The 19,126-nt window shown below is 35.7% G+C and overlaps 1 protein-coding gene across 1 annotated transcript; it reads left to right on the top strand.

The window, feature by feature from the left end:
* Positions 1–169: 169 nt before the first annotated feature.
* LOC139129544 (E3 ubiquitin-protein ligase TRIM71-like) lies at positions 170–17,331 on the top strand. The gene is made up of 5 exons (XM_070695194.1): positions 170–251; positions 440–826; positions 1,468–1,713; positions 2,583–2,951; positions 16,036–17,331. Exons 1-5 carry the CDS (start codon positions 212–214, stop codon positions 16,827–16,829), a joined length of 1,836 nt encoding a protein of 611 aa, XP_070551295.1. The 5' UTR covers positions 170–211; the 3' UTR covers positions 16,830–17,331.
* Positions 17,332–19,126: the final 1,795 nt, after the last annotated feature.

The following is a 19,126-nucleotide window of genomic DNA, read 5'->3' as shown; positions in this document are numbered from 1 at the left end:
CATCGCATTCTATTGTGATAGGATCATTATGTGTATTCTAAATCTTAATATACCATTGAGTTTTGAAAAAAGAATCAGAGAACATATATGGCGTTAAATATCATTATTTGATGGAACAAGAAGGCGTGTGATAAAATATCTGATTGTCATTCGTACTTTTACAGATCCTGAAGACGACAAAGAAAAGCAAGCGGTTCAAAGCGAATCAAATATGAGTCCAAGGAAAAGGAAATGGCAAGGACGTGATCCAGGTACGAGTGAATTTAAAACCTGAAGGCGCGTAATTGGACAAGGAATATTATATTTTGTACTCCTAAATATCACTATTCTGGCTTCGCCTGTTCGTATAATTATGGTTGTTTGTGTTTTGTTGTGAACAGACCCTGCCCGCAACTGCTATTAACATAATCAGCATACAAATTTCCCCCAACATTCATAGGTGACATGAAAGTGAGGATGACAGTGAGCGAAGTAGTTCCAGAGAGAGGAAGAACAGTCCAAGAAGTTGAGAAGGATTTTTATGAAAGTGATGAAGTCAAGATGAAGACGGAAGAAGTCGGTCAGTCGCTTGATGGGCAACATGATGAGATGAACGTGAAGGGCATTGGGGATGGAAGTATTTCTTATACAATGTCCTGTCAGTCGCTAGATGCTCTAGAATGCCTGGTGGGACAATATGAGAATGGGAAACTACAGGATCTGATGGAAGATGAATTCCTATCAGATGAACTTCTCGATAAAATTGGGGCGTATTACCTAGCGATTGATGTAACCATAGACTATGAGGAGTATTTGATGTGCAGGAAGGAGCTTATCCAGATATATGGTAAACAGTTATTATTGCCATAAGACGTAACCTCTACATTCGCATATTTGTCTTAACCCTCCCAAAGCCATTGACAATACCTTCCTTAAGGAAATGTTTCATACAATAGCTTAACATGCTTTTTGAATTAAATGGTTGTGTCTGGGTCTTCAACTATCCCTTTAATGTTCATACTGCATCTGATATCTAAATAGTTTTTATTGTTTATGCATTTGAACTTAAGCATGCAGAACTAGCTCATATTACATTTCCCATTGATATTCCTTTTTATTCAAACGATGACTGCCAACTTATGACAATGCCTATACTTTTGCACCCTATACGCGATACCCTTAACAGCATTAGTTTGAAAATAATCCCTAGCCAATATCATAAATCGCCATTTTGAAGAGTATCCTCCTTACCGGTTGTAGGTATTTGTAATGTCAGAAATTTCACCCGATTGAGCGATATGACTTCCTGTTTGAATGTTAACACGATTGAGCGCTTCTTTGCCGATTACATATGTCAAAGTGTTTTTCCCACTCTCAAAAATCTGTAATTCATGATATTTCAGCAACAATACAAATTCATTGCTTCTTAACGAAATTGTACAGTTTTGGTATTTACAGCTCTGTGAATATCTTTCCATATCAATGCAGGACTACCTTCTGAGACAAATGACCAAGAACAAGATACTGACAAAACTCGATCTATGAAGTCACAGGAGATTGATGTCTACAAGATACCCAGTAGAGTAAACAGAGCCAGAGACCTTCTGAGAGAATTTGAAATGGAGGGAGACAAGGTGACTGAAACACAGATAAACACACTTGACAAACTTTTGCAAGAAAAGGCACAGAGACGGCTGTTGGATCACCAACAACGTTTACAGGAATCTGCAAAAGGCAAGTGAGAAAAACAGGGAGAAGCAGAACCTCATGACAAATCATGATGATTTATACTCTCACACTCACGGACGCAGACATTAAAATGTCCCTAATTACATACATACTTAAATATATAAACATTGGGTTCGTCTATAAGATTGAGTACATGTCAGATAAACACACAGACAGACAAACATAGATATATAGAGATAGATATATAGACGGACAGATAGATGGATGAATTGATGGCCGGATTGACAGGGAGATGGCTAGGCTGACAGACGGATAAAGATTTGAATATGTATGGACACACAATATCATGCTTACACACATCACACATACCTTCGTAAATACATACATACATACATACATACATACATACATACATACATACATACATACATACATACATACATACATACATACATACATACATACATACATACATGCATGCATGCATGCATGCATGCATGCATGCATGCATGCACGCACGCACGCACGCACGCACGCACGCACGCACGCACGCATGCATGCACGCACGCACGCACGCACGCACGCACGCACGCACGCACACACACACACACACACACACACACACACATACATACATACATACATACATACATACATACATACATACATACATACATACATACATACATACATACATACATACATACATACATACATACATACATACATACATACATACATACATACATACATACATACATACATACATACATACATACATACATACATACATACATACATACATACATAAACCAACAAAAGTCAATCATCTTATATTCTTCTAAGTTTTGTCTTGAAACACTCTACTTGTGTATTCCAGCAAAAACAACTTACAGATCGCTCTTACTTCACAGAAGTGACTAATGTGCATCTGCTGACGGATGAAGAAATCACGGAGAAGAATGAAGACCTTGTGGCAAAGGTCAACGAACTTACGATAAGTAGTGGGATAATAAGATCACAGAATAGAGACAGGGGTCGTGGAAGGGAAATTTTACAATCGGTAGTGACTGATGGAGACAGAATAGAAGAACGAAAATTAAATACTATTTTCAGTGAGTTTGTCGAAGTGAAGTCGGAGACAAGAGACCTGGTGACGAACCATCCTGAAGTGATGATGAAAGCTGAGAAGTTATCAGCGTATGCAGATCATATTGTCCGTGAAGCAGAAATCCCTGAAGACGCAAAAGAAGTGTACCTGGATGTGAGACGAGCTGAGAAAGGTTGGTTTAATTTTTTGTAATGTTGTTAATTTCCTCATAGGTGTACCTTAAGGTAGTATGCGCCTCGAAAGTAAAAGACTTACACTTTTACTCAAACTTTCCTTAATATGTAATCTTTCAACTATTCTCTTCTAAATCAGAATAAAAAGCGAGAGTAACCGTGCAAATTTTTGTACTAGGGCAACAAATAACTCAGGATTTACAGATATTTAAAATTTAAAATGGCCGCCATCCCTGTGTTAACTCTATCGAGAAAAATAAAATTTTCGAATTTCGGGAAAATAACCCCCACGAGTCGTGTATCAGACTTGCGGTTTGACTTTTAGTGCAGCAATACACAGTTTTGACAGCTTAATATGTAGCTTAATATATAACTCTGTGTTATGCACTATCGTCGCATATTTTTGCGTTTATTTTTTCATTTTATTTCCCCGTAAGCATAAAAAAGTTGACGCGGCAGGTCTGAATTGTCTCGCGCGAGGATGAGGAAAGACTCTTTATTTTTCTTGGCCTAGTAATGATGAATTATGATGAATTGAAATAGACAGTTGGCATTCTTTAACATTACATTGGGAGTATTTGAGCCTTTGAATTATTTAGACTGCATGGTTCATCGCAAGTGATGCAAATTAAGAGCTCAAGTATTATTTCAATTTTTATGTATTTATGGTACTATTGTTTTCTTCTACAAAGTTTCTTGTTCCATCCTAAAATCAAATTGAAATAACGAATTTTCAATTTGTCAACACAGCCTCTATGTTGATTTTGTCGATGACTGAATTCACCAACAATAACATTGCACAGTGCCACATTCTGTTGTAAGTCCAAATCTGTCATTGTCATCATCGTTTTAAAAGAGGAGAAAATAAACTGTGTTCAAGATTGTTCAAGTAACAACTAGTTTAAACATCATTAACAAGTCATTGTAAATGACACAGTTCCAAGCTGTAATTTAGGTGATTTGATTACATGTAACTGAAGTCAAATAAATAGCAATTACTATGTGCGACTGGCAAGCACAGACACTTATAATCAGAGTTGTATGTCATAGTATTTTGTCTTTGAGCACAGGTCTTATCATGTCTGAGTAATGGCTCCAGCCTGACGAAAATCAAAACAAAATTGCCTCCAGATGGCCATATTGGCTAAAAGCACATAAACAGTTGATGTAGATCTATACTTTCAGGTACCTTGGGCTTGTGCCAAGTTTTATTGAATTTCTGAGAATTGGTCTGGAGAGACTAAATTACAAAATGACTGCAAAATGGCTATATTAGATCACACAACAAACTGTTTGCAAAAGGGTAAGGGACTGGTCAGTTTCTTCGACCTGAGGTGGATTCCTTGGGGGGGGGGGTTTCAACCTGTCTTTGACTTTGGTGATAGGGGTAACAATGTTTTTGAAATGCCAAATAGGGGGGGGGGGGTCAGTGTGTTTCTGAATTTCGACACAGGCTCGTACTTGCCTAAGATGCATCGTGCCAGCCACAAATTTTATGATTCAGTTGCATTTTTCAGCGAGCCCTTTGGGCGCGTAACTTTGTTAATAATAAGACATATTTTTCAGAGCCCCCTTCAAGTGCGAAACTTTAATATATCAGACATATATATGTCAGAGATATCTGTATGTTTAAAATTTTTCGGCACGTCCTTTTGGTGCTTACACATGCACGCCTTTGCTGCTTACCTCCCCGTTTTGATGTCTGGTATGCACACATTGTGAAACGGGGAGGTATTAGCAGCAATGGCCTGTATTTTTCAGCATGCCCTTCAACCGCATGACTTTCATATATCAGATATATAATATCAGATATATCTTGATGTTTAATATTTTTTGGTGAGCCCTTCGGGCGCAGTACTTCAATTTATCAGAGATATGTATCAGAAATATCTTAATGTCTATAAATTGAAAGTATGTTTTATAAAGTGTACTAATCATTATGAAATCTGCAGTTTATATGAAAAGCATGCCAAGTTCCTGATATTTTTTTTTGTTTTCTTTCACAATCACATTTTTCTTATAACAGTTCTGGACATCTGGTTATGCATAAAAAGTGTGGAATACATTCGCAGCTCATTCCAAATACTCTATTCAAACTTTTAGAATTGACAGATGGGGGAGGGGAGGGTTCACTCAAAATATTGAAAACTTTAAGGGAGTCACTCAAAATGTGGAGTGGAAGAAGGGGGTTACTCAACTTTTTGTGTGAAATAAATTGAAACCCCACTCAGATTGCACCATTGCACACATCATTTTCTCAAAATTTTCAATGCTCGTGCTCTTCCCCATGGGGTGTTCTAACAGTTTTACTAGTAAGAGACAAATTGAAAACACTTTTCAGATTGCACCAGACTGCACTATTACACAAATCAATTTCTCAAATTTTCAAAGAATCTATGACAAAACTGAACTGTTGTGAATTCATCCTTTATCATCACAGAAACTTAAATTTAATTGACTTCAGTTTAATAACCATTTAGATAACTAACCATACCATATTCAGGCTTTTCATTAGAAGCTGGTAGCTGGAGAATCGACACAAGAAGGTCCATCCCTGCATCTTCGATCTCTTGCAAACTGAGAACTGTTTTTCACAAAATGTATTGTCATTGTTTGGTTGTTGAATATTGTGACTCAAACACTGATCATGCAATAATGTAATAAAAATATCAGTGTTCACTGTCATTTTCAAACAATTTTACCGAGTGCAAAATAAATTGAAACACCCCTCAGATTGCACCATCACACACATGAATTTCTCACAATTTTCTATGTGAAAGGGGGAACACCCCTCTTGTGCTCTCCCCCTTGGGATGTTGTAACAGTTTTACTTAATAAACAAGTCATTGACAATGACATAGTCCCCCTTGTAATTGGGAATTTATCACTGGAAATGACAAAAAAATTGAAGTCGATATGATGCACATGAAACAAGGAATGCGGGTGCAAAAGTCCAGTGAGTGACTGATGCCCTTATTGGATTGGATTGTGAACAAGTAGTGGCATAGGGTTATGCCCTTCTACCAAGTTTGACAGAATTAGGTATGTCATGCCCTGGCTTTTTAAATGTCAAAATTCAAATTATATGCAAGAAACTGGTCCAGGCAAGTCTGAGTAAGGGCTCTTGACATAAAAAAGTCAGAATGCCAGATGTGAACCAAAAATGTCCTCATGTTCAGTAAAGAAGAGACTTCCTATAAATAGCTATTGATACTTCTAAAATTAAAAACGCCTTTCTTGACTGGTATCTTTGTATGATCAACATCTGCAGCAAGTGTCATCAGATTTAGTGCAGTCATTCAGAATATTGATCTCTCATTACAAACATTGTTTCCCTATTCATCCAATCTGGGGTGCCACCCTAATCACAAAAGGTCATTAAATAAGTCAATAAATAATTTATCAACAGGATGTCACTTTTCAGTTTTACGCTACTGGAAGATCAATATCTGATCTATGTTTCATAAAATTTGATGCAGGATTTCTGGACGTATCACACTGATAAGGAAAAGTCATTAATTATGCAAATTAGAAAGCAATTTACATGATACTGATAAATGTCCTTACACACAATTAAAGCAAGATGAGCTCAACATCTATACAAATCATAGCTGAAGAAGTATTTCTTGACGTATTATGAAAATCATTAAATATGCAAATATATAATTAGTTGACATGATATGATTAATGTCTTGCCATGTACTAAAACATGTTGAGATCAACATCTGTACCAAGTTTCATCAAATTTGGTGCAATATTTTTGATCATAGCACATTAATCAGGAAAGTTCATTAAATATGCAAATTAGAAATTAACACTCTACTGATAAATGTCCTTATACACAGTTAAAGCAAGGTGAGCTCAACATCTATACCAAATTTCAACAAATCTGAAGGAGTCTTTCTTGACATATGAGCCTGATTATCAAAATTCATTAAATGTGCAATTACGCAATTAATTGACATGATATGACTTTGCATGCTACTACAACACTTTGCAATCAACATCTGTACCGAGTTTCATCAAATTTAGTGCAATATTTCTGGACATAGCACACTAATTAGGAAAGTTCATTAAATATGCAAATTAGCTATTAATTGACAAGATACTGCTGAATGTCTTTGTTCGCTATTACAACACTTTGAGATCAACATCTATATCAAGTTTCATCAAATTTGCTGTTGTATTCCATATATCCTTAATTACAAAAAGTCATAAAATATGCAAATTAGCAATTAAATGACATGATCCTGCTAACTGTCTTTGCATACTGTTACAACTCTGGTATATCAGCATCTGTACCATGCTTCACCAAATTTGAGTGGGTATTTCTTGACTTAGCACCCTAATTACAAAAATTCATCAAATATGCAAATTAGCTATTAATTGATATGATCTCGCCAAATGCTTTTGCACAAAGTAACAGCACTGGTATGTATCAATATGTAAGAAGTTTCATAAAATTTGAGTCATTATTTATTGAAATATTAGTGGAATTATGAAAATTCATAATTTATGCAAATTAGCAATTAATTGACATAATACTGACAATTGTCTCTATGTGCTATTAGAACTATGTGTAACCCTCATGTGTACAAAGTTTCGTCAAACTTGGTGTAATCTCTTAAGAAACAGAGCTCTTTTTCAAAAATCACTAATAATGCAAATTAGCACTAATTATGCGTGCCACACCCAAAACAATGGACGTGCATATGTATGCCATAGTTTATTATCCTTGTACCAAGTTTGAAAGGAATTGGCTCAGACATGTCCGAGATATCTGTGTGGCCGGATGGACAGACGGACGGACTGACGGAACCCAAACCATAAGTCCCCTCAGACTTCCTCAGGGGGACTAAAAAACAAATAATAAATACCTCTCAGATTGCACTAGACTGCACCATTGCACACATCAATTTCTCAAAATTTTCCATGCAAGATAGGGGATAGCCGCCTCTGACGTATGCTTTCACCCTCAGCCTATCGCGTGTTCTCCCCCTGTACTTTCAAATTCTGCCCATGCATTCAGATATCCTAATGGAAACCCTGTCATGATATCCATCCAAATTAAACAAAACCATATGGTTGGATATTGGTTATAGCGTGAGCTTTTACTGGTATATAAAAATAATCGCAATCATACCAATCCATAATCCAATAACACTAGGTCAGAATTTGTAAGACAATAGTTGTAAACATAGACACAAAACAGCACAGAACAGACAGTAAATAGACGGTACACAAACAAAGTCAAATTCATGAAAGAAAGATATATGAATTTCATTATGTTGGTAAAATTCACCTTTTTCAACTATCATGAGATAACCTGTGATAGTCTAGCACTGGTTATAGCATAAGCTTATGATCTGTATTTTGTTGTCACTTTGAATTTCATTTTGTTGGTTTCACCTTTTTCAACCGTCATGAGATAACCGATGATAATCAAGAAGGGGACTTCAGGATTTGAAAGGTCTTTACTATTGCTGTATTTTTTATAAAATTTACAAATACATGTGTTTAACTTTTCCAAGTCGGAGGGGGTCAGTCAAAATTTGTGAGTTAGAGAGGGGGATTACTCAAATTCATCATGGTTGGTTGAGGGGGGGAGTTACTCGAAATTTCGGAGTTTCCAATTTACCGCAACTCCAACAACCCTCCTATACCGTAAATAATGACGGCTCCCTAGGACAAATCTTTGCACAATGGACCCTGATTTTATTATTTATTTTGAAAGGGAACAAGTTAAAATTTCCTTAACTCTTTGAGTGCCAAAGTCAATTTTTGTTGCCTTCATAAAATGTAAGCACATTTTTTTCAGAATTTTGCCAAAATTTTGATAAATAACTGGAGCAAATGACATGTGATGTCCATTTAGTCAAAAATTATCAAGAACATTTCAAAAAAACTGGTTAAATGTTGCACTAAAATTTGCTGGGAAAAGTTACAGCTCTCAAAGGGTTGAGGAAGATCGTGATTTTACTCTGGAGCTTTTATGCTGGTACTGTCCGGTATATTAACATGCTATGAAAACATGACATACACGTATACTGCCATTGAAATTTGTACCTGATAGAATTCTGTAATCTCTAGTGTTATCACTCCTTGACCAGCCACCATCAAATATATCAAATCCATTCTGTGTCAATAAAATAGTGAAAATTACGATATTTGAAAAAATGAAAAGAGGCCATTTCATCTTCAAAATTTCCATTAAAACAATGTTGTATGTCTCAGAAAAGTGAGAATGCGGCATCTAACATGAAACTTTCTAACAGTTTATCATGGTCATTCCTATAAGAAACACTGCTTTTAACATATTCACAGCACAATGTGATGAATACAATCAAATCTCCATCATCATTACTCCAAACAGTGTACAAATATTGCCTGTCTCATATTGGAGGGGGTCTGTCATAGAGGAATCATAAGAGTATGTGTTGCCAAGGTCGTTCCTGTTTTTACGTTTTGCATGCAGATCTAGAATTGGGGTTTTCAGAGAAAACTGGAATTTCATTTTTGTTTGAAGCTAAATATATTCCATCGACTCAGACCTTCAGAGAAAGTGTCTTTGTTTCTTGCATATACATGTCAATAAAGGTGTTCTGAGTTTGTGAAAGACATCCATTTCTCATAGGAAAACATTTACTCTTACAGTAAGCTAGGAGTTCTGTATTCAAGGTGTACATGTGCTTTAGTTTTGTTGTACACCACTTCAAGTCATGGCCATTACATAAAAGTATACTCTGACTGTACATCATATGATGAAGTAAATAAAAATGAGTGATTTCAATGTCATCAGTTTGGTGTTCATGGTTGACAAGGGACTGACTGGATCATGGACAACGATAGGTCTGGTAGAGCTTTAAGATTGTATAAGTTTGTCCACATTAATTTGGGGATTCTGTAATAGTTACCTGGTAACCACCAACACCGAGAAATTTCTGGTTTGAAAACCTGAAACTCTAAAGGGGCATGCTGCCCATGCATAGTTATCTGACTGAAACCACACAGACACAGTTATCACACAGCCAACTGGATATAGCCTGTCCCAGTCGCAACGTACCTAAATAGACAATGATTGTTACCATTTGGTTCTGGACAAACAACTAATCTTTGTTTCCGTTGTCTGAAGTTAATAGATAAATTTCAATGGCGATCAATAATGATATACATATTCTGAAAGCGTCACCTGGTCACTGCGAGCAAAGTATGTTTTTGCATTCCTAATATTCATCGTTGATTTCCCAAAACATGTTGCCAGAAATCGCTTTGTGGTTAGTGATTTAGCGTGAGGGCGCTCAAGCAAAAATCTGTAGGTTTGAACTCTGGTGTAGGCATGCATTTTTTAGGGCCTTGTAGGTGGTTTTAATGTAGAGTTTGAAGGTTTGATTAGGTTGAAATAAAATCACCGTAGGCAAGTAGTCAACAGGGACTGAGTGGATTGGAAGTATCACTGTCTTTATAAAATCAATGCAAAACTTTTTATATTACTCAAACCTGAATCATACTCATATAAACTGCAAAATCTCCTGGTAGCCTGGTTCTGACAGAATTGCCCGTTGGAGTCTGACGATACACTGCAAATTGAGGAGTTTGCGGAAATAATGGAAATACACACTGCTGAGAACAATACTGTTATGTAGGGAGTGTGGTGTAAAGTACAGCACACCCTTATGTCTTGGTTAAAGGTTTAGTCTGTGGTCAGTCTTTAACATTCATCCATTTAAGTAACTTGCTGTCAGGCAGTCAGCTGATTGAACATTTAATCTGATTAAGGATAAAGGCTGAACCTACCTCTACCTCTTAATAATTTCAATAATTTAAATTTAAATTTAAATAATTTAAATTTAAATAATTTCAATTTACTCAGCTTTAGGTTTGGGTCAGTCAGTAAAATTCACACCAGTCAACTGGGAACCAGATCTAAACACTGCACTTCATTTGATAATCTGGGTATATTCAACATTGACTCTGATGCTAAACTTCCCTTGGTTTGTTGCTAGACTGGATCACAGGTTTCTGGTGGATTAAGATAGTCAAAACCTGGAGCATCTAGAAGTGATAATGCAATCCACAGTCAAAAGTTAGAAAATACTGTAAAATGTCTGAACAAAAGATTCCGGAAGCAACTGACTTTGTATCACAGAATGACTTACGATCCCAATCATATTCACAACAGATCCTTATTACACTGCAATAAATTCCCCCCCCCCTAAAAAAAAAATAGTTCATGACTTGTGACAAATTTTCAACAGCATCTCATTGATACAGCAATGCTATCTTGCCATTTTCGCACAAGAGTTTTTGTGTAGATGGGAATGATCACAGTTTCTGACATTGAAGTGACACTTTGACATGATTCTAACGCATTTTAAGTCATCAGACTTCCTTCCAACTTTTTACACAATTTTTTCAAAATTTTGCTCCAAACATACAGCTTAGCCGAGTCACCTAAATGTATATTGATATACCACATGTATGGTATTGTCTTTGTGTTAGTTTCTATGTAACCATCTACTGGTATGATATTGTTCAGAGCTTGAAGTACCTGGTTGTACCATGCACTGTAGAGGTACTGTATATGTCTATACTACCTTGATACAGGTTTTGCCAGACCAATATGCACACCATACATATTGAATGACAAACAGCATGTATTCTAGCTTGCAACTGAAAATGACCAATCTTCTTTTATTGGTTGTTTTCACTGACACAGACGACACTTTCAATTTTTATATCCAATAAACATTACTTCACTGACAGTGACAGACTACAAACGCCTAGGACATTCAAAAAAACAGAAAGTTGAAATATATGAAGCTGTTTGTCATTTTAGATTAATATGTCTCATATGAAACAATAATCTGTAGGTACATGTATATCTAACACAAACAGGACCCTGTATAGAATAATGGGAGGGTGCTTGGAATATCTCACTGATAAACTACATGTATGGCCAAGTCAGTGTGCAGGTACTGAAAATCTGGCGCATGTTGATCAATGCAAAACCTGACATGCGGAATGTGCATGTTGACAGGAAAATTCTGTTCCAAGGGCTGTTCTGGCATATGCAATGTACGGTACATGTACCATAACTTCTAACTTGCAACTTACCTGTTTCAGTTGGCTTGCATCACACTATGAAAAAAGAAGCAAAAAAAAGCTAAAAAATGAAAATAGCAATAACTTGAAAAAACAAAACAAAACAAACAAATAAATAAATAAACATTTAATATAAATAAATAAATAAATAAATAAATACAAGACAAATATTTTTGGTATACGGTAGTTCTCTTTTTGATGTGATGGCCCTGAAAAGGGCCGTTTGGTTTGTGTGTACAATATGTACACGACATAAAATTTCAGGTTCAGTTGAACCCAAAGACATCTTCAGGGTCTGTTTCCACATCTGGGTTGGGAAATGATATCTCCATTGCATTATTCATCTGTCTTCATGTCTTCATAAACTCTGACACCTTCAGCGGGATACAGCCAATGTCGGTCTCAAAGGTACTTCACCATGGTGGAATTGTTGATTTTTGTCCGGGATATCTTTCTCTCACTCTGTCAGTCAACCTGATTTAACTTTTATGGCCTTCAGCAATCTGAACTGAAAACGATCTCTTCAATAATCTGTATAAAATGTAAACATCGATAAAACAATGATTAAGAAATAATTCACAAATCCAGGCATGTAGTGGATAATCTAAATCTGATTGGTTCCGTGTGTCAAGATGACAATAGAAGATATTCATGGTTTACAAGATATAAAGAACATGATGCAGCTTGTCCTTATACCGGTATATTTTTCTGCAAATGTCAAATTTCTCACAAAATCCATTTTTCATTTAGAATAGGAAAAAATGCCAAACATATAAATAACCACAGCTATGACAGAGAAAATCTTGGAAATACATAGACTCAGAGAGACAATTTTGACAACATTATTATGTATTAATCAACAGCCAGATAAATATTGGGTTACAAGATAGAAACATGACAATTTATCAAGCCATCTCATGCATAATGTACCAGTAAGAAATGTATACCAACAACCCTATGACACACTGAAAGTATTCAGCTGTGTTTGGGGATTCCCCCTCTGTTGACATGTTGGTACCCCCTAGTACCCCCTCTCCCCATGAAATTGTGCCAGTCACACCTCAGAGATACCGGTAGAACACAGGAACTTGTGAAATCCCTCTCAATTTTCTCGTAAAGGAGGAAAATCATCCCTGTTGATGTCGTCCCAGATGAAACAGTGATTCAGTGTGAGAGTGTATGTGTGAAGACAATTTTAAAAAATACATGAAAGATATAGTTGATGAAAAGCAGAGACAGATAGATACAGAAACACAATAACAGTTACTAGAGTACGGTGACACTAGGATTGCCAGATAGACTTTACAACACATTCACATGGAGATAACACTGCCAGTAGTCTGATGTGCAAGATCATAATATCTAGAAAGAATCTTTGGTTATTTTCTTCATCAGTGGAAAGGTGATGGGGCAAAGAAATCAATTTGTGTGATATGAAAGAATCTTTGGTTATTTTCTTCATCAGTGGAAAGGTGGTGGGGCAAAGAAACCAATTTGTGGGATACAGTATGAAAGAATATTTGGTTATTTTCTTCATCAGTGGAAAGGCGGGGCAAACAATCCAATTTGTGTGACAGGCTGCATTATGAGAAAATGTTCAAACAACATTTTGATATATGGGTCAGTGATTTCTAGCATACAGGTGCATTTTCACGCTCAAAGTAACTTTTTGAATGTTTCATTGCCAATAAGCAAACATCGTCTCAAAGTTGAAGAACTTTGTGGCCTTGCAATAATTATGATCAACCAAACAAGTTTTTGTGAGGCTCAAAATATTCATCAATAAATACATGAAATGTCTCAAGCTTAAGGGACTGTATAGAGTCTATATGATAATATTAAAGAAAAGGACAAAAACTGAATCCATTTTGTTACACAGAGACAACAAAAATTACATGTGTGATTACATTTTTTTGACAGCTCACAAAGCTTTAGAAAATAATCACTGCACAACAGAATGCATCATTATATGTTTTGAGGGTGTGTTGACCTGGGAGAACAATTGAAAAATATGAAACAAAAATATTATTCACAATGGCAAACATAACTAATAGAGGACATTTAAACATAAACAATTGCAACAATTATCATATGTATGAAGAAAGAATGAAAAACTATAAGGGCCAGAAAATCATAAACAAATGAATTTTCAGTTTGGCCAAAGTTAAAAATCAAAAACACAAAAACATTGGTCAAGGTCATATGTTCATTTACGGTCCGAAACCATCTTGAGGATAATTTCAAAAAGAAGCATTCAACTATAATCAATGGAAAATCTGAGTGTGGCCTTGATCATAACCAAACAGAACGATAATGAACAATTAAATAAACTGTCAACATTTCATGAAATATAATAAATCCGGATCACAGTTGCCAAAATGGCGACAGAAATTGAAAATGCCAAACAAATCAGATTTTAGTATGGCCTTCAGAATCATCCAATGAGAAGAAGTGTATTACAGTAAATCAAAAGGTCAAAGGGTGAACACAAAAATTTGCCAAACTTCAAAATCAAGTTTCCAAAAACATACATGTAAAGGGTGCACAAACAAAATGTTTATTGCACACAGTATGCAAACAAATAAAAAATTTACCAATCAGGAAAAGAAATTAGAACTTCTATGTTATGATTTAGAACAAAAACATTACATTATTAACAAGTGATAAACAAATTACAATTGAGTGTTGGCAGACACATCCAACAAGTAAACATTAATCCAGGATTAATGGTAAAAACAACTGAAAACACAGTACCTAAAATACCTAAAATAAATAATTTCAGCATGGCCAACACAACAAACAACAAAACAAACAATTGACATTTGAAGCAATCATTATATATTTTGAAATTTATTACAAAATCAATTTGTAGAGAAACACGACACTACTACACACTGTAGGAAACATGTAAAGCTAGTGAAAACCTACCAAATAAAACTATGGCATTGACAGTACAATGAACTAATCAGCAGACTTATGTATTTCAAAACTGAAACAGACTTAGAGAGACAGAGATAGGTATTACAGGGAAATTTTGGTGAAGGCATTAAGTAAAAAAAAATTAAATACAGATGAAAGGAAAGAAATATATTCCCTATAGAAAACAAAAAAGGAAATACAAAAACAATGTGTATCTGTGATTGAGGTCAAAACACAACACAACAATTTACAACCTGGCAACTGTGTAAACCATGAGCTATTCAACAATACCATTACTAACCTTATGGACTGAAAATCACACTTCCACCAATAAAATGCAAATACCGGGTATGTTGCCATGGAAACATGTGAGTTACATCAACATGAATCTATAATTGTCATTGAGGCCAAAACACAAAAGAATTTACAACCTGCCAACTCATCTGTAAACAAGAGCTCATCAGCAAAAAAATTACACACTGTATGGACTGAAAATCACACTTCCACCAATAAAATGCAAATATGTTGCCATGGAAACATGTGAGTTACATCAACATGAATCTGTGATTGAGATCAAACACAAGAAAACACTTTACAGCCTTGCAATTCTCTCTCTAAACAAACATGAGCCAATCAGCAATAAAATTACTCACCTTATGGACTGAAAATCACATTTCCATCCATAAAATGCAAATACGTTTCCATGGAAACATGTGGCTAACATGAACATGTATCTTTGACTTTGGTAAAAAACACAACAAAAAACCGTTCACAAACCTGGCAACTCAATTTGTGAAACATGAGCTGATCAGCAATACAATGACTTACCTTATGGACTGAGAATCACATTTGCATCGATAAAATGCAAATGTGTTGCCATGGAAACACGTGAGTTACATAAACATGTAACGAAGTTGTTCCTTTAAATGTTCCGTGTGTTTGTGTAAACAAAAGATGTTTGCATTCAGTCAAAATTTGTGAGATTGCAAAATGTTTGACTTCATAGAAATTGTAGTTTGCAAATTGACCTTTGACCTTTGTTTATGTTTTTGTTTTCCCTAGGCCATCCGGTCAAGGGGAGTGTCCTTGAAGTGTTTGGGTCTGGATCAATGCCAGGACAATTTGGTCGGGCCAGAGGAATATACATCAAGAAGAACGGTCAATGGGTTATATGTGATTATTACAATCATAGAGTTCAGGTTATTGATCCAATCCAACTCTGCTGTGATCTCATCTTACAATTCCATGAATTCCCAGAGTCATTTGAACCACGGAATGTCACAGTGGATGAAGACAATGACCAATACTTTATGAGTGATCCATGGAATGGCCAAGTTGTGGTGAGTTCTGGACAAAGCAAGATTTTAAATTGTTTTGGACGCAAAGAAAGAATTGATCCAACTGGTATCTGCTTGAGTCCTGATGGTTTTATATTCATTGGTGACTGGAATGGATATGTGAGAAAATATAATAAATCTGGTGAACACATTGCAAGAACTGAAAAAGGACAAGTCAGTCATCCCAGGGATCTGATTGTGAATAAGAAATGTATTTTTGTATCAGATTATGACAGGAATTGTGTTCATGTTTTGAATCACCAGATGCAAAGTATAAGAGACATTGGCAAGGGACACTTACAGGGACCCTATGGTTTGTGTTTTGATCACCAACAAGATGGCATATATGTTTGTGATGTCATTGGGAATAGAGTGGTTCACTTCAATTGTGATGGTGAATTTCTCAGCTATAAAGGTCAAGGTCAGTTAGAGGGACCCTGTTACATTGCACTGTGTAAGGATAATCCATACAGATTAGTTGTAACACAGCAATACTGTATTAAACTACTGTACATATAAGCAGACATGACACCACATCATGTCAACTCTGCAGGGATATCTCTAGTGAAAATCTACAAATTTTCTGACAATTTTACACAACACATTGCAACTGGCAGGCTGTAAATGTGTATTTTTTGCTGTCGTTTCAAAAATTTGCATATTTAATGGTAATTTTGGATCAAACATCAACGTCTCACTTCAACGGACTGTTTTATCAAACTGTTTTGTAAAATGCAGTCAATCGTATATTTTTTAGTATAATTTCAACTTTTTCTGACAGCAGCCTGTTGCAATATTTTGTGAAATATTTGTCAGAATAATTTTTTTGACTTTCACAGATGTGTGCATGAGTGTACAGAAACATACATAGAAGCAGACATGACAATATAACATGTCAAGTCTGCAGGTATATTTCTGGTGAAAATCTACAACTTTCCAGACTAGTTTTACACAACACGATGCTACAGATGGGCTGAAAATGTTGAATGCTTGCTGTAAAATTTGAAGTTTTAGGTTTTTTCGGTCGATTTGGAATCAAACACAAAGATTTATCCCTTATACGACTAAAATAGCTCGTGCTGGTGTGAAAAATAAAACATTTTTACATTTTCGTGTTTTGGATGATGAATCCGGCAGCAGATTTCGGATCGTTCGTGATACACAGACAGCCCGTTGCACCGTCTTGGCAAAAACGTCTCCGAAAAATTGTCGATTTTTCACAGAGATGTGTGTGCAAAAACATACCTGGACATTCCAGTGACTTTCTTGCATGTAGCGACGCCTTGATTACTTCAATGCGAGGATAATATCCGAAATTTTCATGGATTTCATGGGGAGCGCGGACAGCGATTATCAAGACAGGTCGCCATGTTTCAACTGAATGGCCAGTTCAACTGAATTCGAGTGAGACATCGAATCACAAGAGGGCGCTATGACCAATAACGCTATCAGAGAATATTTTGCATCAACTCTGCATGTAGTTTTGACTTCATTTGCCATTTTTGTTGGAATATATCTTTTTTCAAAAAAGAGGAATATTTAAAATATGAACTGCAAAATTTGGAATCTAAGAATTTAGCTACTGTTTAAAGGATGATAAAGTTTACCCTACAATCCTATGTTATGAAACTCAAATGCTATTATCCTCATGGATGAATACAGTGTACCTAATTTATGAGATGATGAATATAAAGTCAAGGATGGTTTCAAGCCAGGTAATGTTCAGTTATTATACCCGGTTTGTGGTCGGTAAATTCGCCTTGTACCTCCATCACAATAACAGAACCCCCTACTTACTTAAAAAGAAAACAAATATGAACCACTACCCCCCCCCCATACCCCCCCCCCCTACCCCACCCCACCTCGGGCAGGGTGATAAAAGTTTCATCACAGCTCCCCATCATTTCTACAGGATTTTTTTTTATTTTGATATTTCAATATTTATTTTCTTTCCGTGAAACCTACAGTAACTCTATCGTTTGATACTTTTCGGTATTTATGTTCCATATATCGACTACAGTCACTAGGCCTACGTTTTGAAATACCCAGTATTGTCGATTAAACTTGTCAGTGTGCCATGTGCATTAATTGTTATTGTTTAAAACTAATGTTCAAGTCTGGACTGAATTTGACCACCAACACTGCAGAACACAAACATACAGTTGATGTCAACAAGCTGAGTACTGGGTATTTCAATACACTGTGGAAGTACACCTAGAAAGTCTTGCTGACACATGCAACGAAAACCTGAAAACCCATTGTCAAAACGTACGGCTACTTATCCTTTATATACACATATGTTGCAATGAGCATTATTGGTGTGGAATCACAGTGGATATATTAATTAAGTCTATTTTAATCTTAGACTAGAATTAAGTTGAACTATGAGCAATATATTAGTCAGTGTCTGTACATATAAATATAATACTTTGTGTTGAGAGGAACATCAAGGGCTTCATGTTTTGTGTTGTATAGACCTATTTAATCAGTATACCTGCATTACACAGTGCTATTTTTTTCTCAAATATATATACAGTGTATTATGAAACTGTTTATATAGAAACTTCACAGTTATATTTCTGAAATATGCTCTTTCCTTAAGACACACAAACCATGGAGTAAACTTAAAATAATTTCAGTCAACTGTCAAATGTTTTACGTAATATTGGTGCATGTATAGGGTATAGGCAGAGCAAAGCAAAGCCATGTCCCATAGGTATTCACTTTCTAAACCTTTATTAGAAAGCTGCTGATATTAGTGCAATAAATGTATTATTCAAATATATTGATCTTACTTTGATACGATACATCATGCA

This window comes from Ptychodera flava, chromosome 3 (assembly GCF_041260155.1).
Source record: "Ptychodera flava strain L36383 chromosome 3, AS_Pfla_20210202, whole genome shotgun sequence".
NCBI classification, from domain to species: domain Eukaryota; kingdom Metazoa; phylum Hemichordata; class Enteropneusta; family Ptychoderidae; genus Ptychodera; species Ptychodera flava.
This window is presented reverse-complemented; position numbering and strand designations above follow the sequence as displayed.